The sequence below is a fragment of the Muntiacus reevesi genome, chromosome 4 (genome assembly GCF_963930625.1).
Source record: "Muntiacus reevesi chromosome 4, mMunRee1.1, whole genome shotgun sequence".
NCBI lineage: Eukaryota > Metazoa > Chordata > Mammalia > Artiodactyla > Cervidae > Muntiacus > Muntiacus reevesi.
Genome location: NC_089252.1, coordinates 171,019,292 through 171,043,026, shown reverse-complemented (window position 1 = coordinate 171,043,026; position 23,735 = coordinate 171,019,292). Strand labels below are relative to the sequence as shown.

Sequence of the window (23,735 nt, the reverse complement as noted above, 5' to 3'; positions counted from 1 at the left end):
ATTTCGCGGGCCTAGGAGCCATCAGTTCCGCTCTTATCTAGGTCCACGTTACAGAGTTCCACTTTGAGGCGTTTTGCCGTTGGGTCGCGTTGCCATGGTGACGCGCAAAGCTTGCTGGGAGCTTCCTGCTGCTAATCGCGCTAGTACTTCGCACACCACAGAGTGTGGTTCCGGGTCTGGGAGCTAGAGCGTCATTTCTTCCGCAGGAAGCGGAAGGGCGATAGGGTAGGCGGCTCTTTGTCGAAGCTAGAGGACCGGCAGGCGGCAGCAGCAACTACGGCGGCGGCGGCAGGTGAGGGAGGCGGGAGACTTAGGTGGAGGCCGCGCCCGGAGGGGAGGAGTCGGGGCCGGCCCAGCGGCTGGGCTCGGCCGGGCTACACAAGGCCCCCCAGGACCGAGTTGGCTGTTCCTCACGTCGTAGGGCCGAACCCCCTTTCTGACTGACCCCGCTTCGCGAGCAAACGCCAGCTCCGTGACGTCACACCCTTGCCCATCCCCTCTGCTTGATGTCACCTGGAGTTCCCTTTCCCGCTTCACTTCGTGCTCCCTTAGTGTCCTATTCATATGGTCCCCGGCGGAGCTCCGGCGGCACTGCACAGAACCTGCCAGGCGAAGCACTTACTCCGGGAAACTCCTAGGACTTTCCCCCCCGAAACTCTGGGGTGTTGAGAAGCGTCATAATCACCGCCCCCAAGTCTAACCCGCCGTCCCACTGCACTGACAGTCGCAGCCCTTGCACGGCTCCCTGTTCGGAGTTCCTAACCCCAACCCGACTCTGGGCTTTGATCCCTACATTCTCCTTCATCTCGAGAAGCGTCCCTTACTCTTTGTTCACTCAGAGCTGGTTTTCCACCTCTTTCTCCTAGGCTCTCCAAATTAGTTCTGTCCCATACTATTACTGGCAGCTTCTCCCCTTGACAGGGGAAGTTCAATTTGAATCCGAAGGAAATCTTGGAGCGCCTAGAGCTCTTTCCATTTTGTCAGACTTCATTCTTAGAGCAGCAACCACTCTGTAGTTCTCCATTCTTACCCCTTCTTACACCCAAGTCTCTGTTTTTCTCCTGCTCAGAACCCAGCAGTGATGTGGAGGTGGAGACCCACAGGAGCCCCGGACTTCACCTGAGCTACCTCAGGTATCACGCAATCCTGGGAAAGTTGGGTGGGGAAGAGTATCACATATGATTATCTGCTCCTGGTGGGACTTGTAACATGGGTCAGGCTTGGATAGATGCCATTTATTATTCAGCAGGTCAGTTCCCTTTAAGTAAAAGTTTTTATCTTTTCTTTTCCCACTCTTTTCCTTGATTGCTTTTACTGTTCTGGGACTACCTCCCTTTGGAGGAAGAGGACCTCTCTTTTACAGATTCTCTTGCAACTCTGGCCTGTGATCCAGTCGGTATATTTTTGGGATCATTTTGCCTTGAAAGCAAAGTCAAGGCAACAGACTGGGTGGTTGGGGGCCGTGAAGGCCAAAGAAGTTGTCAAGATTCCCTTATACTAAAGGGGAAACAATATGAAGTTTTCCTATTTGAACAGCAGGGGGAGCCTGAACACTGCTTAGGAAAGGCTTAGGTCAGACACGTGGTAGCAGGGACTCCTAGTCTTGTTGGGGGTGGGGAAAGGAGAGGGCTAGAACCAGGGCAGTGGACTGACATTCCTGAGATCGCTTGGGCAAGAGGAGACTTAAAAAGCTTTTATAGAGTCTATAAATAAAGAGGATCTTCTTGGGGTGAGGAATGGTGTGGTTTGATGTCAGTGAGATCTTCCCATGGAGGGTAGGAGGGGTATAGAATGAAGAAAGACAGGTTACTTGTTCCTGTGAAATTATCACCTTTCTATTGCCTTGATCTTGCCACAAATGGTTTTGTCCTTTGGGGGGGGGGTCTATAAGTGGAGATTCTGGCTGTCGAACTCTTCCCCTGAAATGGAGGGGAGGGGGCTGACCATCCTAGAGTTGAGGATAGTGGTAATCTGGGAGAGAACTCCAAAAAATGACAAGTTTAGATATTGCCCTCAAGGTGGTGATACCAGTCTCTTTACTCAGGACTTCCTGGGGTCAGGATATCTGTTTCTTCACAAAGTCCTCTCCTGACATCCCTTGGAAGAGGGGGTCAGGGAAGCAATGTCACCAGTGTCCCATTATCCATTGCCCTTAGTAGCTCACCAGTTTATCTTAGCCACAGTTCCTAGTCTCCTCATAGCCTGATCAGACACTGACAGCAGTTTTAATTTTGCTTCCACAAATTTAATAAGGTCAGTACAGGAGGGGAAATAAAACCCAACACTAATCTCTCACTCTGCCTCTTTGGCATGTCATCATTATATGAGGTGGCTTCACCCCAACTCTCTTCCTGCTCCATCAGCCAGGCAAGTGTGAATCATTCTGCCACAGACCAGGAGCACCAGGGCCTGGGCAGGACTTCTGATCAGCCAGCCAGTCCAGGCAGGGTGCTCAGCCGTTAGCTGCTCCACCTCCAGTACCATTGTCCCTGTGGCCTGCCTCTTGCTGGATTGCCTGCCTGATAGTCAGGAAGAGTTTGGCCTCTCTGGAGGACTGCAGTTTGACACAGTTCTTCTCTTTCCTAGCGGTCACCAAGAGTGGCAAGAAAAGGAAGAAAGCCCTGAGTTGGGAGGGACCAGGATGCCTGACCGGGACAGCTATGCCAACGGCGCTGGCAGCAGCAGTGGAGGCCCTGGAGGCGGTGGCGGCGAGGAGACCAGTGGGACAGGGGCAGGTGGTGGCGGGGCCAGCTCAGATGCCATCTGTAGAGACTTCCTGAGGAATGTGTGCAAGCGAGGGAAGCGCTGCCGCTATCGCCACCCAGACATGAGTGAGGTGTCCAACTTGGGGGTAAGCAAAAACGAGTTCATCTTCTGCCATGACTTCCAGAACAAGGAGTGTAGCCGTCCTAACTGCCGATTCATCCATGGCTCCAAGGAGGACGAGGATGGCTATAAAAAGACAGGAGAGCTGCCCCCCAGGCTGAGGCAGAAAGTGGCAGCCGGCCTAGGCCTGTCACCAGCTGACCTCCCAAATGGGAAGGAGGAGGTCCCCATCTGCCGTGACTTTCTCAAGGGTGACTGCCAGAGAGGAGCCAAGTGCAAGTTCCGTCACCTGCAACGGGATTTTGAGTTTGACGCTCGGGGTGGAGGCGGCACTGGTGGTGGGGGTTCCACAGGCCCCGTTCCCCCAGGACGACGTCATGATCTCTATGATATTTACGACCTCCCGGACAGGGGCTTTGAGGACCATGAACCAGGCCCCAAGCGCCGGCGAGGCGGATGCTGCCCCCCAGATGGTCCCCATTTTGAATCCTATGACTACAGCCTGGCTCCACCCCGAGGGGTGGAGTGCAGACTGCTAGAGGAGGAGAATGCCATGCTCAGGAAGCGGGTAGAGGAGCTCAAGAAGCAGGTCAGCAACCTGCTGGCTACCAATGAGGTACTGCTGGAACAAAATGCTCAGTTCCGCAATCAGGCCAAGGTCATGACTCTGAGCTCCACTGCACCAGCAACTGAACAAACTCTGGCCCCCACCGTGGGCACTGTCGCCACTTTTAACCATGGCATTGCCCAGACTCACACTACCCTCAGCAGCCAGGCCCTGCAGCCTCGCCCCGTGTCCCAGCAAGAACTGGTGGCCCCTGCTGGAGCTCCGGCTGCGCCCCCAACTAATGCTGCACCTCCTGCTGCTCCACCACCCCCACCCCCACACTTGAACCCAGAGATCACGCCACTGTCAGCTGCTCTGGCTCAAACAATTGCCCAGGGAATGGCACCCCCGCCCGTCTCCATGGCTCCTGTGGCTGTATCCGTGGCTCCTGTGGCTCCCGTGGCCGTATCGATGGCCCAGCCCTTGGCAGGAATCACAATGAGCCACACCACCACCCCCATGGTGACTTACCCCATCGCTTCCCAGAGCATGCGCATCACAGCCATGCCACACTGATGGGGCGGACGCACCCTCCCCTGGTGTAGTCTCCCGGGCCGGAGTCGAGGGGCCTTCACCCGCTCGCCTGGCCCTTCAAGGCCCTGTCCTAGGGGCGGGCTCACGAACTAGGATGCGAGACTGCGAGGAGTTTGCTTCTGAGAAAGGGTTGGGTTGGTGTGTTTGCTCCCACCTACCTTTTATGAGGGTCTTCTTGTCCGTCTTCTTCAAGCCTCAGAGGGCTTGCATAGGAGTACAGACCGAGGGCAACAGGTGAAGGACTGACTGAGGGGCTGTGTGTCCTCTGATGGGAATCTGGGGGACATCCTTGGTCTTGTCCTCTTTTCTGCACAGCACAGGTTCCAGCACTGGCTTTGGAAGAAAAAACCCTGCCCAGAGGGGAAGCCAGGAAAGAATAGGAAGTGGGTGGCCAGGAGAGAAGGCCTGATAGGAGCCTTCAGACAGTCTGGGGCCTAGTTGAGTTGAATAATACAGGAGCTGCTCCTGGGCCCGTGGGAAGATGGGACCATAGTACTCCAGCCCAGAGACAGGGGAGCATTCATTACCTTGGCTTGACCTGGACATCCAGAGGGCAGGGCCAGCCACGTTCCAAAGAAATAAAAAAGTTATTTTTGACGAGGCAGTGAAAACTCGCTTAGATATTCTGTGTGGAAGATGGGAGCAGTAAATAGATGTCATGCCAAAATGGAATAAAGACCCCACTCTCACAGAGCTTGGGTGAGGATAGATGAAGGCCAGTGAAGAAGGGTAGGGGCCCAGAGCAAGATCAGATGGGGCTTCAGGGAAGGTACTTCATGGGGTAAAACCATTGGAGCCACCTCACCTAGTTTAAAAACAGTCCCATCCATTCTGGTTCCTATCTGCATGTACTATTCCCAGCTTGCCTTAGATACCAGGGCTCCCAGGGTCATTTGGGGGGCAGGTACTAAGGGTGGATGTGCTGGGATATGTGTCAACAGGGCAGGGCAGGTGGCAGTTCCTCTCTGAGTCGTTGACAGCAGCGTCCCTCCTACCGCATCCTTTTCTCAGTTCCCAGCGCCTTAAGCCTTCAAGGCTTAAGAGGTGTTGGGGAAAGGAGAGTTCTTCTGGGGACATAAGCCTCAGGGTTCATTCCTTACTTCCCTCTGCTTCCACATAGCACCACAGAGGTTTTAAATCCAGTTAAGAGTCAGTAAGGCCAAGGGTCCCAGTAGCCAAACCTCAGTTCCTCCTCAGCTCATGGCTGGTGTAGGGGAAAGAACTCAGGGGAATAGTCTAATGGGACAGTGGATTTGGGGGTAAAGAAAGTGATCCTGGCTTATTCTTCCCCCATCACATCTCGTGCTACCTCTTGCTCTTGTTTGGTGGGTCATTCACTATATCCTGGGATTGGAGATGGGGGCCTAAGTCAAGGCCAGTCATTTTAAAAAGGGGAGGGGGGCGCAAAAGACTGAAGTGGGCAAATACTGAAATACTGTTTGTGGGTTCTAGAAGCCACACATTGATAAGCTTAATGTTGACTTTCTGATATAATTCTGGATTATTAAAGAGATGGTTTATGAGCCTTTAGACAAATGTGATCATAGATACCAACATGAATTCGTCCTAGCCAAACTCTGACGAGCTAACTTTATTATTATTATTTTTTTGCCAAGTATCTCTAAGGTAGATTTGGGAAACTAGATGTTGTATGTATTTTTTAATGTGCTCCAGCTAAAGACCACCAAGAATATACCTACAGTTGAGTAAGTTGGGTGGATTTAACACTCTTTGTGATGATGGAGAGAGGATACCATGTGGAACCATGTGTGTCTTGTAAGAGGATGTTAGAAAGGACCTATAGGACTTGGACTGTCATTGAGTTTGGAGAAGGTTCAAGGAAGTAGAGCTTCACTCTAAACTGGGTGCTGTTAGGTAAGCAGGGAAAATTCTATGATTGGGTATCTTAGCTAGAAAAAGGACAGACTAAAGTGGAGCTGAAACTGCACTAAGTAATGAAGCAGTAGTCATTAGCTGGGAGAGGGGGATGTTTGCAGTTTAAGGTTTGCACACTGACCTTGTTTAGCGCTTAAACAAAATTGTGATCTTGGTTGTTTTTTTTTTTTGCCTCACTTCATCACAGTCACTGAGTGCCCTTGTTTGATGTTGGTGTTTTGTGAGATTGCGTCCAACAGTACCTACCTGTGAACCCTGGTCAGCCCCCTAATAATTCAAAGGCCAGCTGTGTCAGGCCATTTCCCAGATGTCAGAAACTGCTTTCCTCTTTCTCACCTAAGTCATTGCAGATAAGAGAATGATTATGGGTCAGTTAATAGTAGAATTTGATGGAATCGGAACTGAACATTTGTGCCTAGTAAATGTTGATGGGCACATTGATGTTAGAGATATACCCAAGGGCTATATTTTTTTCATTGTATAAAAATATGAAAAGCCTACTCACTAACATAACACAAAGAAATTCTAAGTAATACTGGAAATATCGGTAACTTGGATTGACTAATCTGAAGTGTCAATTTCGATTGACTCTGCCCCCAAAAATTACTTGAACCTGCCTGAGAAACAAATGTAGAGCTCTATATTAGCAATAATTCACATGAGAACAACATGGGACTTCCAACTGGCTGCAGAAAAATTAAAATATTATTCTTCATAATATGTCAGTTAATATTACAAGCCTGTTGTGTAGGCACCTTTCTAGAAGCTCCATAGGATTAAAAAAACCATAGTTGTGCATTATAAACATAGTAGTTGTACCATGTCTGTCTGACAGGAGTCAGTTGTAAGGTATTGTGTGTTCTTCTAAATAGTTTTTATAGAGGGCCATTGGCAAACCAGTGGGGTATCTGGGAAAAAAAATTCATAAGACTGTGGATAGACCCCATAGATGTCTTCAGATATTTGAAGGGCTACCTAATAAAGTTCCTGTCTTGCTGCACAAGCGGAGAGTTCTAGAAAACAGCTAACATGTGAGTACTTAATATAAACCAAAGCACTGTGCTTGTCAGTTTACATGCTGTATTTCATTGACACAATGGGCATTATTATTGTACTTGTTTCCCAGAGGAGAAAGACTTAAAAGAAGGTAATCAACCCAAGGTTCCACAACTAGTAAAGAATGGATCCACGAATCTCTTCAGGCGGTCTGGCTCCAGCTTGGCATGAGATAAGTGCTAATAATAGAGCCATCCAACAACGGGACCACTACCTTCCAGTAACTTGTAAGGAATAATACAGAGGAAGTTTCCTCAGATTTTGTTGCCACTGCCATCTTGAAGAGTTGTCTGGGACCAGATTACCACTTCCAACCCTGGGTGGCAATTGTAATTTACATATAAAGGCAGAATGCAGAACCAGGAAGTCTCAATGCTCTCCTCCCTTAGACACTTCCTCTAACAAATGGCCATCCTTTTTCCTGTTGCCCGCTTACTGCATATCACCACCAGGTGGCACCTAGGCAGCAGAATTGTCAATGGGTGGGGACCCACCCTGTTTACTCGTTCTGGTTCCTGCATTGCAGCTGCTGATTCTGTGGTTCCTGGCCGCCAGTTGCAAAGAGACCTTCCTGAGGATGAGCTTTTGTCTTTCACATACCGTCTTCAGTAGGAGGGTCTGATCTGGATAGGATGAGAAAGGGGAAAAGTTTGGAACGGAACTTCCATAAGTCACCCTCTTCATCCCCCAGCCTAAGGGACTCCTTCCCTCTACTCCAGTATTTGGCAAATTTTAGTTTTATTAGGTTTTCCTCTAAGGATGTTCATCCATTTTCCTGCTATGGTTCTGTTTCATCAGCTGGTGGGCAGACAAATCATTCTTACCTCCTCCAAGGAATCAGAAATAATAACCCCTTGAACTCCTTTTATACCTGCTCATCTCAGGATATGGAGAACATAGATGGAAAATTGTCCTTTATACAGTTCTGCAAACTGAAAGAAGCAGTTTAGTTACTGTTTCAGAGAAAGAGGGAAGTGAGAAAATTTAAGGGAGGAAGGTGGGCAGGGATAAGTTTTAAACAGCTTTGATGAAACATAGCCTGATGAAATCTATGCCCTGCAGAGCTAAATAAAATTTAACAGCTGCAAATCAAGCAGTAACACAGCCCCACATATATTTACATTGAAAAGTAATCATGGCCAATCCGTCTCTCCTGGGCTTCCAATCAGCCCAGTTTCTAAGTCCCTAGACAACACTCTAAGTCCAGTTAACTGGTAACAAGAGTCCTCATCAGTGTACCCTGAATTTTTTCATTCCTAAACCTACACAGTGCAATGTAGCACTGAGTTCCAAACACCTTCCGTGTAACACAGGCAAATGAGAAACAGAATTGTCTCATTACTCTTGATTACCTATTTTAGTGTCCTAGCGGTTCCTCAAATTCAGGAATTCTTGGAAAAAATAATTACTTCTGCTACAGCTGAGCCCCCACCTCCCTTTGGATCCAGTTTAGTTTTAATCTCTTTAAAATAGAGATGACTAATTCTTGGAGGTAGAGTGGACGTACTTGGAGATTTCTAAAGATAAAACCTCACTTCCTATTCACCCTGCTTCCCCCCCCAACCCCTTGCCAGAAGTCTGAATTATCTAAACTCTAATTTTCAGACTTTCCAGTTTTCTGTTTTCCAGAGGCTGTCATTACACTGCATAGACGAGGCAGAAGACTGGGAACAAGATAGGGTAGGTCACTGAACACTTTCATTCCAAATAGGGTAATTTCCTTTTCCTTTTGTAAGGACAGCCAGAAAAAAAGTGGAAGGATAAGGCATGCTTAAAGAATGAAAACAAGGGAAAGGAGACAAATTTAACACGTAGGAACCCCAGACCAAGTTCGCCAAATTGTCTGAATAGAGTGGAAGGAAATCCCCACCCTCCACAACCCCTCAACTTCGCTACTCAATCTACCTCTAAAGCCGAGTAATTAGCGGAGCGCTCCGCATGACGTCATACCACAGGCACGCCAATCCCACGTGGGGGACTCCTGGTCCCGCCTCTCCTCTTTAAATGGTAGCCACGCCTCCCCCTGTTTCTAACCAATCACATGCTAGTCTTTAGCCTTTGCCTCCTTTTCCCGCCATCCCGGGCCGCCCATCTTGGCACTCAGGTCCAATCAGCAAGGTCCTGCTTCTCCCGAGCCCCGTCCCCCGCTCGCGGGAGGGGGCGGGGTTCCGAGCTTGTGACTCCACCTCCGCCTCTGCGGCGCGGACCAACCCAAGCAGTCAGAGCGGAGGGGCGTGGCCTGAAGTCCCCTCCCCCATCCTGGGGTTCACGGTTTGTGAGAGGGGGAGCCAGTCGCAAAGCTAGGCAACCTCTAGCTGATCTCTGGGTTGGGCGGGTCCTCCCTGAGGTGGCAGCATGGAGCCCTCTCCTGGACGCGGCTCCAGCCCCGGCCCCAGCCGGGTGGACCAGCCCTACCCTCCCTCCGAGCCCCCTGACCAGCCCCCTGCTGCTCGCGCAAAGCCAGAGCAGAGTTCTGGGGACCAACCTGCCGGCCCAGGAGCGGCGGGCGAGGCCTTGGCGGTGCTGACCTCGTTCGGGCGGCGGTTGCTGGTGCTAGTGCCGGTGTACCTGGCCGGGGCAATGGGGCTCAGCGTGGGTTTTGTGCTCTTCGGCCTCGCCCTCTATCTGGGCTGGCGCCGGGTTCGCGAGGAGAAGGAACGGAGCCTTCGAGTCGCGCGGCAGCTGCTGGACGATGAAGAGCGGCTCACGGCGAAAACTCTTTACATGAGCCATCGAGAGCTACCTGCCTGGGTGAGCGACCACTTTCAGTCCTCAATGCAGAATAGCCCCTTTAGCGCCTCAGTTCGAGGGCGCTCCCTATCCTTAAAGCTCCTCACCTTGGGACGATGAGCCCCAGACTTACGCTAGCCGCCTGCATGCTGGGACGCGCCACTCTTGGGAGCGACTATCCACCCCCTTCCGCACGCCCGGATCCCGATTCTTCCACAAAATCAGGACCTCTTCCTCCACGCTTAGGCAAGAACAGCAATAACATCTGGGAAGCCCGTCTCAGGCGTGGCTCTTCTCCAAACGACCATTCCAATGCCCCTCCTTGTTTCTGGTGCCACTCACGCTGCTGCTGGGCATCCCCGCTCCGGTGGCCGCTCAGAGGGGTTCCTCCTCTTTCCTGTCCTCCCCAAGGCTTTTTTTTTTTTTTTTTTAATACCCATTTAAGGCCATAAGGTTTTTCTCCCTTTTCCCGCTCTTATCCTCGAGTACCCCGAGACCCGCCCTGGGAGCGCTGCCCAGTCGAGGCCCCGCACCTGGACGGACCCTCCGACCCTCTTCTTTTCAGCGTGGGGTGGCTGGGCCACCGAGCAGTGGAGGCGGCTGCCGGACAAAAGGCGGGGGTGCTGCAGGGGGGGGCGCATGCGACTTCTGCAGTGCCCGCTGCCCACACTCCACCGCCCCTGGCCGGCCCCACCCTTTTCCGGACTGCGGGCTGCGCTTGCTGGGTTGGAGCCAGGACCCGTTTTCTTCGCCCCCTCTGCTGTGGTGAGGGGCCCGATGGCTTCTCTCGGGTCTTGCAGGTGCCCAGCCCGTTACCCAGGCCCTCCCTTCCCGCTCCTCCCAGCAGAGGTGCCCGTCTAGGGGAAATTAAAAGTTGACACTTGCAGACATAGCCATGCTTCCCAGACTCTGAACTGGGGAGGAAAAGGGGGAGCAATGGTTCCACAGGCCTTGGAGCCCAGGCAGCAACTGTTTCTGTTCCTCCTCCTCATCAGAGGAATTAATCTTCTTCCTAAAGCGGCTCCCCCCCCTCCTCCCCCAGTACAAAGCACAGGTGTACCTCCTTCCCAGGAAAGGAATCACACTGATTATAAAGAAAGAAGACACCAGCCTGGGCCCAAACAGCTCTCCCGGCCCCTCCCTAACTCAGGAGCCGCTTCCTACTTCACCTCTTGGTGTAGAAGCAGTGGTTCCCAGGGCTGAAGGAAGGCTGGTAAAAGGAGCCGGATCCCAGGATTTCCTCCTCAGACTCTGATTGGTCAGGACCTTCCCCTCCAGAAAGAATGTGCTCTTCTCTCCCCGCCTCCGCAGCTGTCATCATTTCGTACCCTGGAGCTATCTGCAGAGCAACTTTGTGTGGCCCAGTGGAGGACTAGATCCCCAGGACACACAGCTCCGCCCCCAGCCCCTGGGTGTGCGGAGGCCCTGTCCACTTCAGTTTCCTCAGTGGGCATCTTAGCAGGAAGCCACAAGCAAAGGATCGTGCTCACCAGTATCTCCATTTTCTTCCACCTCCAGGTCAGCTTCCCAGATGTGGAAAAGGCTGAGTGGCTCAATAAGGTGAGGGTTGATTGTCCTGGTTTGGTTTTTCATGAGGGGGAGAATAGCGTTCGTTTGTCTTGCCAGACCCTGCCACACTTCAGTTCTGGCCTCCCCGCGGGGAGGATGCTGGAGGAACTTGCCTGCAGAGGGAAAGTGGGCTCTTCTGTGACCAGCCCCCTTTCTCCCAGATGGTGGCCCAGGTCTGGCCCTTTCTGGGCCAGTATATGGAGAAGCTTCTCGCCGAAACTGTGGCCCCAGCTGTTCGAGGATCTAACCCCCACCTGCAGACATTTACCTTTACACGCGTGGAGCTGGGTGAAAAGGTACTTACTGTACAGGAGGCGAAGGAATGGAAGGGAAGAGACGGGGACAGGGGAGGCAGGTGGCCTAAGGGGCTCTCTCCCTCCCCTCTCGAGCATTCTTCTCTCCACAGCCACTGCGCATCCTTGGAGTCAAGGTTCACACCGGTCAGAGCAAAAAACAGATCCTGCTGGACTTGAACATCAGGTGCTGCCCCTTGCCACTTCTCCCGATCCCCTTCCCGGGCACTCTGACCTCTCTACTCCCCTCACCCCACTTCAGCCTAGGACTCACCCCCTGTTCTCTTTCTCCCCAACACCCAGCTACGTAGGTGACGTTCAGATTGATGTGGAAGTGAAGAAATACTTCTGCAAAGCAGGAGTCAAGGGCATGCAGGTGAGGCAGACGCCTGGGGCCTCCACAGGAAGCCTTTGCCTGGAGTTTCCGTAGATGTCTGAAGTGGGAGGCTGGGAAACCAAGGCTGGGGAGGCCTGGGAGGGAAAAAAGACCTTTTCTGAGGAAAGGCTTTATTCATTTCTTTCTTCTCCAGCTACATGGCATCTTACGGGTGATTCTCGAACCACTCATGGGGGACCTTCCTATCGTGGGGGCTGTGTCGATGTTCTTCATCCGACGCCCGGTAAGAGAAGACATCCAGGAGCGGTAGAGAAATGGGGGAAGCAGAGAGGACCGGGAGGCGGAGGATGGCCACCTCGATCTCCCCAGTGGGGAATGGGGCAGGGAACTGACAAGCAGGCTGAGGACCGGCAGGACGCTGGCAGCAGTTCTGTGGGCATGACCCCCGTGTGCCGTGCCCTGACCCCTCTGCTCTCTGCTTCCAGACCCTAGATATCAACTGGACGGGCATGACCAACCTGCTGGATATCCCAGGACTCAGGTATCGAGGACTTACTGAGCACCTGCTAAGTGTTCCAACTCTAATTTGAAGATTTAAGGGGTACAGAGCAGCGAGAGATGCAGCCGGGAGACTTCCCTGGTGGTCCAGTGGCTAAGAGTCCGACCTCCCAACACAGGGGGCCTGGCTTCTCTCCCTGGTCAGGGAGCTAGATCCCCCATACCACAACTAAAGATCCTTTGTGCCGCAACTAAGACCCAGTACAGCTACATAAATATTAAAAAAAAATGCAGCGGGTTTCCTCCAGGAGCCTTGACCCTAGCTGGGGAGCTGAGACAAATACTCCTGAGAAGTTTCGTAGTGTGGTTTTTCTCCTGTGGAGCCTGCATTTTGGTAGAGATTGAAGAGGGCTACGGGATCCTCAGCCAGGGACAAAGGGAGAAAAAAGAGCTGGATGGCAGCGAGGAAGGGGCTGATCAGGAGGTGGGAAATGAGGGGCAAGGGTAGCGAAAGGTATTTTCAAGAAAGACCTTCCTCCAGCTGTAGGTCTCTCTTGGGGATGGGGAAACAGGGACCCTCACACTCACCTCCGTTTCCGCTCCCCCGTTCAGCTCCCTCTCTGACACCATGATCATGGACTCCATCGCTGCCTTCCTTGTGTTGCCCAACCGATTACTGGTGCCCCTCGTGCCTGACCTTCAAGATGTGGCCCAGCTGCGTTCCCCTCTTCCCAGGGTACGGCCTCTCCCCCTAGATAGAGCCTTCACTCAGGAACCCTGTGGTGGGTCTTTAATTTCTCACAATCTGATTCCTCCCCTTCAGGGCATAGTTCGGATTCACTTGCTGGCTGCTCGAGGGCTGAGCTCCAAGGATAAATACGTGAAGGGCCTGATTGAGGGCAAGTCAGACCCCTATGCGCTTGTGCGAGTGGGCACCCAGGCATTCTGCAGCCGTGTCATCAATGAGGAACTCAACCCCCAGTGGGGGGAGACTTACGAGGTGGGAGAGCCGAGGAGTGGGGGGCATGGTTGGGTGGGGAAGTTCCAGGAGGTTGTTGAGAGAAGATGCTGATTGGATGCTGCTCACCTGCAGACCCTTGTCCCTCTGTATCCTTCAGGTGATGGTGCATGAGGTCCCAGGACAGGAAATTGAGGTGGAGGTGTTTGACAAGGATCCAGACAAAGATGACTTTTTGGGCAGGTGAGACTCTGCCTACGTTAGGAGTCTAAATCCCCAGGGCCACTGACATCCCAGAGGTAATTATAATCCTTTTCCAGGCCAGGGGAATAGTAATCATTTTCTTTCCCAACTTCCCACCCTTCATCCCCACCATGCACACATACTTAAATACCTCCTGAGTATAAGAAGGGAGTCTGAGATCTGCCAGTTATCTCTGGGTGAGAAGCGGGCCAATGGATGACATTCTGCTAATTGTAACACTGTCTTCTCTTTCCCCGTTCACTGCCATCATTGCCGCCACCATCCCCTCCCCGCCCAGAACGAAGCTGGATGTAGGGAAAGTATTGCAGGCCAGAGTAATGGATGAAGTAAGCTGGGAGCAGGGCGGTGGAGGGTGGGGTCCCCTTGTGTAGACAGCGGCGGGGAGGAGGTTGGGGGGTACCCGATCTCTGCTCACTCTCTCCCACCTCTCCCTCCAGTGGTTCCCTCTTCAAGGCGGGCAAGGCCAAGTTCACTTGAGGCTAGAATGGCTTTCCCTTCTGCCAGATGCCGAAAAACTGGAGCAGGTAACTAATGTGCAGAACGGTGGGCTAGCAGGGCAGAAATAGGTGACTGGCAGTCCGGGGGCCTGAGTGGTGAGGCCTGACCCCTGCCACCCCGGCCAGATTCTGCAGTGGAACAGCGGCGTGTCTTCCCGCCCGGAGCCCCCGTCGGCTGCCATCTTGGTCGTCTATCTGGAGCGGGCCCAGGATCTTCCCGTGAGTGTGGCCCCGAGGGTGGGTGAGCAGGAGGCCCTGGGGCCAGCACGCCACTCCCTCCCTGGCCCCTGCCCGCTCTGCTCCACGGCAGCAGCGTGTGGACATGGGGCCTCCGCAGAAGGGACCGAGGCACCTCAGGGGAGAGACCCTGATGCGAGCCCGCCTTCCTTCACTGAAACACAAAACCGCCGAGATGCTGACTTCTGGATTCTGCCCCCCGCAGCTGAAGGGGAACAAGGAGCCCAGCCCCATGGTGCAGCTGTCGACCCAGGACGTGACGCAGGAGAGCAAGGTGACGGCCGGGCCGAGGGCGCCACTGTGGAGGCCTCGGGTGCGGGGACGGGGGGACCATTCCTGGGATGAAGCGTTCCCTGTAGGCCGCCGTGAGGGCAGGGGTTTTCTGGAGAAACAGAACCGCTGCTGGGCCATGCACCCTTGACCGGGTCCTGCGTTCCTCTAGGCTGTCTACAGCAGCAACTGCCCAGTGTGGGAGCAGGCCTTCCGGTTCTTCCTGCAAGACCCTCGGAGCCAGGATCTCGACGTGCAGGTCAGTCGCCTCAGTTCCCGCTGGACGCCCTTCTGTTTCCTCGGGGCCGCGCCATTTCTTCTCTGCATCTCCTCCTCTGATCTCTCTTTCTCTTGGGTTGGTTTGTTTGTTTCACTGTGTGGCTTTCCAGGTCACAGTTCCCTGACTAGGGACCGAACCTGGGCCCTCTGCAATGAGGGCATGGAGCCCTAAAGCACTGGACTGCAGGGAATTCCACGGTCTCTCTTTTCAGTCCATGTACCGAGACTTTCCACCTCTTACACTCTCCCGTTTCCCCACCCACCTCTCTAGGCTCATTCTTATAATTGAGAACTGTGTACTTTCAAATGAGTGACTTTTGTGGTTTGTAAATTATGCCTCAAAAAAAATATTTTTTAAAAGGGAAGAACATATTGAGCACTAGTTAGACACCTAGCATTTTTTCCTTTTTAAAAGTTTTTTGTTTTATATTGGAGTATAGAGTTAGAACAACATTGTGTTTCAGATGTACATCAAAGTAATTCAGTTATACATATTCATATATTTATTTTTCAGGTTTTATTCCCATATAATTTACTGCAGAGTATTGAGTATGGGTCCCTGTGCTATAGAGTAGGTGCTTGTTGATTATCTCTATCACAATATGGTACTGTGCATATGCCAATCCCAACCTCCCAGACATCTAGCACTTTTAAGGTCATAGAAAAAGCATGGAACACAGTATCTGCTGTCATGAAACTTACTGGCTAGTTTCATAGAGGAGACAAACATATGTAAGGAAAGATGATTCAACATTAACCAGTGGGAGTCAAATACCCAAAGTATGGTGCTTAGGATGGCTGGAGTAACAGAGAGATTTTGTGACAGAAGTAGGATTTTCAGAGGGACTGCAACATCAGGATTCAGATAGGCAGGGAAGAGCAGAATGAGAACGTGCCAGGTAAGACCAGAAAGAGCGAGGAGGCAGGGGTCATGGAGTGGACAGAGGACATAAAGGATGGCCCGGAGTGGAGCAGGTTTGTGACTGGCTCAGAGTGAAGCTGCGGCCGCGTCGTCATTTCCATCGTGTACCCCTTCCCCCTAATCTCTCTCCCCATCCCCTCTTCCTGCGCCTACAGGTGAAGGATGACTCCAGGGCCCTGACTTTGGGGGCACTGACCCTGCCTCTGGCCCGCCTGCTGACTGCCCCGGAACTCACCCTGGACCAGTGGTTCCAGCTCAGCAGCTCCGGCCCAAACTCCCGTCTCTACATGAAACTCGTCATGAGGGTATGGAGGGGAGACAGTGCTATGGGCGGAGAAGGGCCTTGTGGATTCCTTGCAGCATTAGAGTAAGGAAGGGTGGCTCGCTCCTGGGTTTCAGCACACGCACACCCAAGAAAGAGAGGGAACTTCCTGGCTCCAGTCGCTGAGACCCTGCGCTGCCCCTGCAGGGCTGCAGCTTCCTCCCTGGTCTGGGAACACGCAGCCAAAAACAAGGAAGGGAATCCTCTGCGATGAGATGAGCTAGTGTATGTGGGAGTGTTTAGCAGACACACACACAGTCTGTTGCTCTGACTGGGGGAAGAGGTGGTGTCAGAGTAGGGTGAGTGTGGAGGGAACCCTCCAGAGATGAGCCCAGCCAAGGCAGGGCCCCAGTTCCCGGGTCAGAGCCCCTGCTCCGCCTGCCGGGCCCCACATGCCTTGCCCTCGCAGCTCTTGTACTTGGACACGTCGGAAGTGCGCTTCCCGGCCGTGCCTGGCACTCCTGGGGCCTGGGACCTGGACGAGAGCCCGCAGGCAGGCAGCAGCGTGGATGTTCCACCTCGGCCCTGTCACACCACTCCTGACAGCAGCTTTGGGACGGAGGTGAGTCTGTGCCGGACAGGACTAGGGTCTGTTTGCCCACTGTGGTCCTCTGCACGTGCAAAACCTGTTTCAAGACTGGGTCTGACTGGTGTCTCTCTTTGACTGCCATCTGGTGTCCCCATCTGTCCCTTTTCTAGAATGTGCTTCGGATCCACGTATTAGAGGCCCAGGACCTGATTGCCAAAGACCGCTTCTTGGGGGGATTAGTGAAGGGCAAGTCAGACCCCTACGTCAAACTAAAGCTCGCAGGACGAAGCTTCCGCAGCCGTGTTGTTCGGGAAGATCTCAATCCTCGCTGGAACGAGGTCTTTGAGGTCAGAATTGAAGGCTAGAACTCTTCCCAGTCCTGCCCCATCTTTCCGCCACCTCTGAAACTGGTCCAGAAAACTTCTGGGATTCAGCTGACTGGAGGGGGAATCCAGTCATTCAGAGAAGAAAAGGAAATGATTCCATTGTTCTCTTCCACTAGGTGATCGTCACATCAATCCCAGGTCAAGAGCTAGAGGTTGAGGTTTTTGACAAAGACCTGGACAAGGACGACTTTCTGGGCAGGTGAGAGGGTGAGGTCCGACGAGGAAGACAAGCTGGGTCTTACAGGCCTGGACCCTGGCCTTGTGGGGACGAGAGACTTGGCTCCTGACCGCAGACCTTAATTTTAATCTTTCTACCCTGCAGGTGTAAAGTGAGCCTCACCACAGTCTTAAACAGTGGCTTCCTTGATGAGGTGAGCCTGAAACGACCATCAGCAATCCCATGGGACTTCCCTGGCCGTCCAGTGGTCGACCTCACCTTCCGTGTGCTGGGGCGTGGCCTTGACTGTTGGTGGGAGCTAAGATCCCATCGGCCTTGCAGCCAAAAAACCAAAAAAATTAAAAAAACCCAAAAAACATTTAAAGAAAAACAATATTGTAACAAATTCAATAAAGGCTTCAGATAGGGTCCACAGATGGTATTAAAAACAAAGACTCGACAGCCCCTCCTGACCCAGCTGCACGTCCCATTCTCGTGGTGCCTGGCCCCACACTCCAGTCTTCACCCTGCCTGCTTCCACAGTGGCTGACCCTGCAGGACGTCCCTTCCGGCCGCCTACACGTGCGTCTGGAGCGCCTGACCCCCCGCCCCACTGCTGCCGAGTTAGAAGAGGTAAGGAAAGATGCTGGAAGGAGGAAAGGACCCAGGGTGGGCCAAAGGAAGCTCTTCTGCCCGCTCTCAAGGCGTATGCCCGCCCTCCGGGGCGTCCCTTACCCCTGTCCCCGTGTCCTCCCCGAGGTGCTGCAGGTGAATAGCCTGATCCAGACCCAGAAGAGTGCGGACCTCGCGGCAGCCCTGCTGTCTGTCTACCTGGAGCGGGCCGAGGACCTGCCGGTGAGACCTGCTCCCCACGCCCCACAGCTCCCTGGCCCTCCTACACCCCTCAGGCTTGGGTGCTTCTGGGGTACTTGGAGTAGTAAACTCCAGATTCCTCTCTCCCAGGGTGGTACTGGGATGGGAAGAATTGTCTGCCCAAGGCCAGGACGGTGGTGGCTGTCAAGCGGCAACAGGGACACGGGCTGCTGGCTGTGGGGCAGGGGATCTGCCTTAATTGGGGCACATTTAAGACCAGTATTTTCTTTCCAGCTCCGAAAGGGTACCAAGCCTCCCAGCCCTTACGCTACTCTTGCTGTGGGAGATACGTCTCATAAAACGAAGGTACTGTATTGGGAAAGGCCGCGGGACTGAGAATGGGGGTGCTGAGAGGAACAGAGGAGAGAATGTCAATCACTGAGGATCCCCCTCCTCTCCACCAGACTCTTCCCCAAACGGCCACTCCCGTCTGGAATGAGAGCACCTCCTTTCTCATCAGGAAACCAAACACTGAGATTCTGGAGTTGCAGGTACTACAAACTCATCCTCCACATTTACCAGATTGCTGTCACAGCCCGGGCGCTGAAGCAGGCACCGCGCATGCAGAGACGAAAGAGGTGGTTCTGAGCTGTTTGGAGCTCATACTCCCTTCAGGAGAAAAATAACCAGAGAATAGCTGCCGAGGTAGAAGGCAGCGAGGGGAGAAGAGGAGGGAAAGGTGAGGGTGGGTAGTAAGAAAGGCATCCTTAGCTTAAGGGTAGACAGGCCCTGACCAAGAAAAGAAAAGGAGGACCCTTCAGGCTAAGAAGGGAATGGAAGCAAATAATATATTAAGGATACAGGTAGGAGCAAGATCACAAGAGTTCTTAAAAATTATGTTGAGAATTTAGATTTTATCCTAAAGGCATAGGGAAACAGCTGAAAGAATGAGAGATGACATCCAGAGTCATACGGTAGGAAGACTTGCTGCCAGGGTAAAACATGAGCTGGAGGAAGGCAACACCGGAGGCCGGTGGGTCAGTTAAGAGACTGTTAGGAGTAATTGAAGCAAGAACTGACAAAGGCCAGATGATGCTCGGCTGTTACTTGGAGGGGAGGGGGTGGGGGGAAGCGAAGAGCAGTCCGTGCATTAGCTCCTGGGTTCTCAGCGCGGACGGGTGCACAGGGCAGGGCTTCCTGAAGCCGAGATCTCTGAGGGCCATCTGAGGGGGGCCGGCCATTCGGAAGGCACGTCTCTGCCCGTCGTGGGGTTCCTTCCTCTCCCTCTTGCTTGAGCGTCGTGAGCAAGCCACAGGCAGCAGCTGCAGGCACGAGCATGCGCACACTCTCTCGGGGCGTGTGTAGAGTCAGAAGGAGACAGAGGTGGGATGCGGCGCTGCGGCAAGCGAAGGGCAGATGGAGCCGTCAGAGCCTGCAGTCCAGGGCGACGCTCGCCGGGAAGGGCCGGGTTACAGGAGTCACAGGAAGTGACCAGACGGTATGGAGAGGTAAACTCAGATGACTGAAAACTATTCACTGACTTTGAAAACCAGGAGGCACCGATGACTGGAACAACTTCAGGAGCTGGAATGGAGTGAAACTAGATTTCAGTGGGTTCAGTGGGTTGGAGGGTGACCAAAAAGTCATGAGGTTTGGGAGGTGAAGAGGACGAGGGAAGTTAATATAGGAGTGCCGGGCTCTTTCTGGAGTAAGGAGTCAAGAAATACCTTCCAAAGTTGATAGAACAGTAAGTAGAGAACTACCTGAGTAGGAACCAATAGACTTAAATTAATGCAGCTATTAACAACACTGACAGAGGTAGAGGAGAGATGCAAATGAGCTCAGTTAATCATCGTGCGCAGCAGAGAATCAGTAGATAATGAAGCTGGCAAATTATGAAATAGAGACATAGGCATGTTAGTTTAGTTAGAATCATGCCAGTATAAAGAAATAGGAAGAGCTCTGGGGTAGAGTGTGGACATGAGGGTAGGATGGGCAGGAAACAATTTCATTTTTACTGTTCTTTTCCCCACCCTGTGCAGTTATTACTGGGATAATTTATCAAAGCTGAGAAAGTAAAGATCATACAGTCTATTCTGGTTGAAGAAGGGAAATGGGGCCAGCAGCGACTATTACCACAGCTTCCCTGCCCTTCACGAAGGCGAGTCTGTCACCAAAACCACCCGAATGTCCAAGCATTTGGACCCGGGATGCCCGGATTAAATCACCTCTCTCCCTTTATTGACCAGGCTGCAAGGCTTGCGCCGGGATCGAACCTGGGCCCAGCAGTGAAAGCGCCCAGGCCTAACCACTGGACTGCCAAGGAGCTCTCCTCTCTGATGACAGTCCTGTTGCTCCGCAGGTTCGGGGGGAAGGGACTGGCACGCTGGGCTCGATGTCCCTGCCCCTCTCCGAGCTCCTTGCGGCTGACCGGCTCTGCCTGGACCGCTGGTTTACACTCGGCAACGGTCAAGGGCAGGTGCTGCTGAGAGCGCAGCTCGGGGTGAGTGCCGGGGGCGCGGGCGCGGGCGGGGGCGCGGGCTGCGCGGCTCAGCGGTCGGCTCACCGGTCGTGCCCGCTAGGTCCTGGCGTCCCAGCACTCCGGGGTGGAGGCTCACAGCCACAGCCACAGCTCCTCCTCCGTGAGCGAACTGGAGCTCTGGAGCGGACTCCCTCAGGGCACGTCTTCAGCCCCAGAGCTCAGGCAGCGCCTGACGCACAGCGACGGGTAAAGGGCTGGGGCCGGGAGGCGGGCTCCGCGGAGGACGCAAAGGGTCCGCTGCGACTCCTGAGGCACTGCCTGCCCCCATCCCCGCAGCTCCCCTGAGGCTCCGGCCGGGCCGCTGGGCCAGCTGAAACTGACCGTTTGGTACCACAGTGAAGAACGAAAGCTGGTTGCCCTCATTCACGGCTGCCGGTGAGGCCCCACCTGTCCCCCTCAGGTTCTCCCTGTCCCCGCGCGGGTGGCCTTCTCACCTCCTCCCTCCCGTCACAGCGCCCTTCGACAAAATGGACGGGATCCCCCCGATCCCTACGTGTCACTGTTGCTGCTGCCAGATAAGAACCGGGGCACCAAGAGGAAGACCTCCCAGAAGAGGAGGACCCTCAATCCCGAGTTCAACGAGCGGTCAGTCCGTGGGCTTTCCAGGGCAGAGGCGGCAGGCTTGGGAAGGGCCCTGCCCCTGACGCCCCGTCCTCCCTCAGCTTTGAGTGGGAGCTGCCGCTGGACGAGGCGCTGCGGCGAAGGCTGGATGTGTCTGTCAAGTCTAGCTCCTCCTTCATGTCGAGAGAGCGCGACCTGCTGGGGAAGGTGAGAGGGCGTGCTGCCGGTGAGGAGAGCGGGGGGACAGGCTCGTGGCCCCGCTGGGAGGCGGCGCCCTGGGGACACCGCAGCACAGATGCACTTGACGTCGCTGCCCAGTTTGGAGAAGGAGGTGGCAGCCCCCTCCGGACCCTCGCCTCGGGGATCCCACGGGCAGAGGAGCCTGGCAGGCCGCGGCCCGGGGGTCAGAGCCGGACAGCGCTTAGTAGCTCGCCAGCAGCCACACTGCCCAGCGGCCCCTGCACTGCTTTGGGGCCAGGAGCCTGACAGGCTGGGGCGTGGTGTTTGGAGACGTGAGAAGTACCGTGTAACCCCGACTCCTCTCCAACACAGGTGCAATTGGACCTCGCTGAGATAGACCTTTCCCGGGGTGCGGCCCAGTGGTGAGTACCCGATGCGCTGGCAGTGGCCCAGGCTGTGTGGGTAGGAAGGAGAAGGGATGTGAGCCAAGCTGAGAACCGCTGATCTGGACTATGAGAGCCCTGAGACCTTGTCTCAGGCACACGCGAACACGAAGGTCGTCTTCTCACCTGAGCCTTCTCTGCTCGTTCCCACAGGTATGACCTCATGGAGGACAAGGGCAGCCCCTAGGAGCCCGGGGTGTCTGCCTGACTGCCTCGCCTCTTGCTGCGTCACCGTCTCCGTGCGATGAGCCTAAAGCATGGGGCCCGAGGGCAGAGCCTGCACCGCTCAGCCCTCTCCCTTCCCAGGCCTGTGCCAGGGCCTCTGCGTGACCAAAGAGGAGGACCGTACGCTGCCCTCCACTGCTCGGCCTTTACCCTGCTGGGCTCCTGGGGCAGGCCGGGAGCCGGCTGTTTCCCGCTCCGCCCACACTCTCCTTCCTGCCCAGCCCCTCAGGGCCTTCTGTCTGTGCCTGGCCACTGGCGGCACTAGCAGTGGCATTAGCTTACGCCAAATATAGCTTTTGGAAAGACCTTTCTTCTTTGATTGGATGGTCTCCTTCTTCCCAAACATGAGCAGTCAGGGAGAGAGGAAAGGCTAAGCATGCACGCTGAGCGCCTCCTGGACCCCTGCATGCGGCAAGTGTACTGGCCCAACCCCACGCCCTCTGCCGTGCCCACTTCCTCAAGCCTGTCCCGAAGATGACACCTGCTGTGTTGACTCGGGCCAGCCAGTCTCTTGATGGCTCTGGGAAGAGATTCGTCAGAGCCTTCAGGTGGCCAGGGCCGGTCACGGTGCGAGCCTCTAGCCGGGGCATGCAGAGCGCCCTGGAGGACTCGGGACAGCACGGTCAGAATTTGTCCAAGCACCTCGGCTATTCAGTCACTGTCTAGAACTGCATCTCCTAGTTTTGTCCCCACTCTGCCAATCCAGCGTCTCTTACATTAAACCTTATACTCACACTAACTGGGGCTCTTTTCCTTAAGGGCAGAGAATCCAGCCTACCCAATCAGGTGTTTATTCCAAGTGTCAAAAGTCTTTGTTCAGTTCACAAATCAGGTCTGTTTATATTTTTAACTGATTATCAGTTATTAAAAAAGCTGATTTAAGCATCTGCAGTGGTGACATCAACCTCAGACTCCTGCCTCAATACTGATGGCTCTCTCTTATTAACACTCTCAGGAAGGACTGTGCACGTCCATGAGTTGCTTGTGGATCCTCATCAGAAAGACGATTCCAAGTCTTAGAACCTTGTAGTTATTTTCCTTGTTATATTCCCAGTGTTTTGGGGGGCCTCCAAACTGGCTTTGAGAGGCTTTCCCTCTGCGTCTCTGATCAAGTCAGCATGTATCTTCTCCAAAGACGTTACGCTGCAGCTGCTTAGAATCAGAGTTAGATTCTTAGAACCTCTGGTTCCTAGAGTCTCTCTAAGATCCAGGCCGTGGGGCAGCTTCTGACCGACATGTTCCTCCATGAGGGTGGGGAGTGGGGAGGTAGGCACAGGTGGACCGGAGCTCCCTGCAGCTGAGACTTGCTCCGAGATAAAGTCAGGTTCCTTAACGTTCAGAACCTACTGGGGCTGCAGCCAAGATTGCTGGTAGTGCTGAGGGTGGTCCTGTGTGAATTCACTGCGTTTCTGGTGGGATTCATTCCCAGCCGGTGATGACGTCAGTTACACACTCTCATCTTCTGAGCTTTCCAGTGGAAGGGTTCCTACAGCTGGTGAACCTGGGAGCTCTACCACGGCACAGAGGCAGAGATGTCCTGCCACATCCAAAAGGGCGCAAGGCCCACCTGGTGGGCGGCTCCACGAGAGATATTTTATACACATTCAGAGCTGCTCACCCTTGGGGCCCTTCCTGGAATGCAAGCTACAGAAGCTGTGCCCTATTCCCTCTAACTACCATGTGGAGGGAAAGTGAGGTGGAGGAAGAAGGAATTACTGAAAACTGGGTCACTGGAATAGGAACTTGGAGATTCCTAACTGCCTCCGGGGGGCTTTATCATCCTTCTCTGAAACCTTAGGATGCT

The 23,735-nt window shown here is 53.9% G+C and overlaps 2 protein-coding genes and 2 long non-coding RNA genes across 5 annotated transcripts; 2 read left to right on the top strand and 2 right to left on the bottom strand.

The window, feature by feature from the left end:
• The first annotated feature begins 222 nt into the window (after positions 1–222).
• On the top strand, positions 223–6,016 carry ZC3H10 (zinc finger CCCH-type containing 10). Of its 2 annotated transcripts, XM_065934930.1 has the most exons (3): positions 223–292; positions 1,070–1,133; positions 2,587–6,016. In XM_065934930.1, the coding sequence occupies exon 3, from the start codon at positions 2,642–2,644 to the stop codon at positions 3,947–3,949; it is 1,308 nt and encodes a 435-aa protein (XP_065791002.1). In that variant the 5' UTR covers positions 223–292; positions 1,070–1,133; positions 2,587–2,641; the 3' UTR covers positions 3,950–6,016. The 2 variants fall into 2 exon arrangements, with proteins under 2 accessions (XP_065791002.1, XP_065791003.1); XM_065934931.1 differs by lacking the exon at positions 1,070–1,133 and having other exon boundaries at positions 256–292.
• Positions 2,985–9,551, bottom strand: LOC136167345 (uncharacterized). Its single transcript, XR_010663086.1, has 4 exons — positions 9,405–9,551; positions 6,110–7,542; positions 4,126–4,317; positions 2,985–3,115 (listed from the first exon to the last, which is right to left on the bottom strand). It is a non-coding gene; the product is annotated as an uncharacterized lncRNA (long non-coding RNA).
• ESYT1 (extended synaptotagmin 1) lies at positions 9,192–22,813 on the top strand. The gene is made up of 31 exons (XM_065934929.1): positions 9,192–9,670; positions 11,168–11,209; positions 11,380–11,514; positions 11,625–11,698; positions 11,815–11,887; positions 12,042–12,131; positions 12,334–12,389; positions 12,959–13,082; positions 13,170–13,346; positions 13,465–13,547; positions 13,846–13,894; positions 14,006–14,092; positions 14,192–14,284; positions 14,508–14,576; positions 14,745–14,831; positions 15,929–16,078; positions 16,505–16,657; positions 16,795–16,971; positions 17,127–17,209; positions 17,333–17,381; positions 17,711–17,800; positions 17,927–18,022; positions 18,275–18,346; positions 18,445–18,531; positions 20,343–20,483; positions 20,563–20,708; positions 20,799–20,897; positions 20,976–21,107; positions 21,185–21,290; positions 21,636–21,685; positions 21,860–22,813. Exons 1-31 carry the CDS (start codon positions 9,275–9,277, stop codon positions 21,891–21,893), a joined length of 3,300 nt encoding a protein of 1,099 aa, XP_065791001.1. The 5' UTR covers positions 9,192–9,274; the 3' UTR covers positions 21,894–22,813.
• On the bottom strand, positions 18,477–21,953 carry LOC136167346 (uncharacterized). Its single transcript, XR_010663087.1, has 3 exons — positions 21,833–21,953; positions 20,547–21,717; positions 18,477–19,564 (listed from the first exon to the last, which is right to left on the bottom strand). It is a non-coding gene; the product is annotated as an uncharacterized lncRNA (long non-coding RNA).
• Positions 22,814–23,735: the final 922 nt, after the last annotated feature.

Coding starts and splice junctions, on each gene's coding strand:
- ESYT1 (XM_065934929.1), top strand. CDS start 9,275: ATGGAGCCCTCTCCTGGACGCGGCTCCAGCCCCGGCCCCAGCCGGGTG. Junction 17,382..17,710: donor ACAGTGGCTTCCTTGATGAG/GTGAGCCTGAAA, acceptor CTGCTTCCACAG/TGGCTGACCCTGCAGGACGT. Junction 17,801..17,926: donor CTGCTGCCGAGTTAGAAGAG/GTAAGGAAAGAT, acceptor GTCCTCCCCGAG/GTGCTGCAGGTGAATAGCCT.
- ZC3H10 (XM_065934930.1), top strand. CDS start 2,642: ATGCCTGACCGGGACAGCTATGCCAACGGCGCTGGCAGCAGCAGTGGA.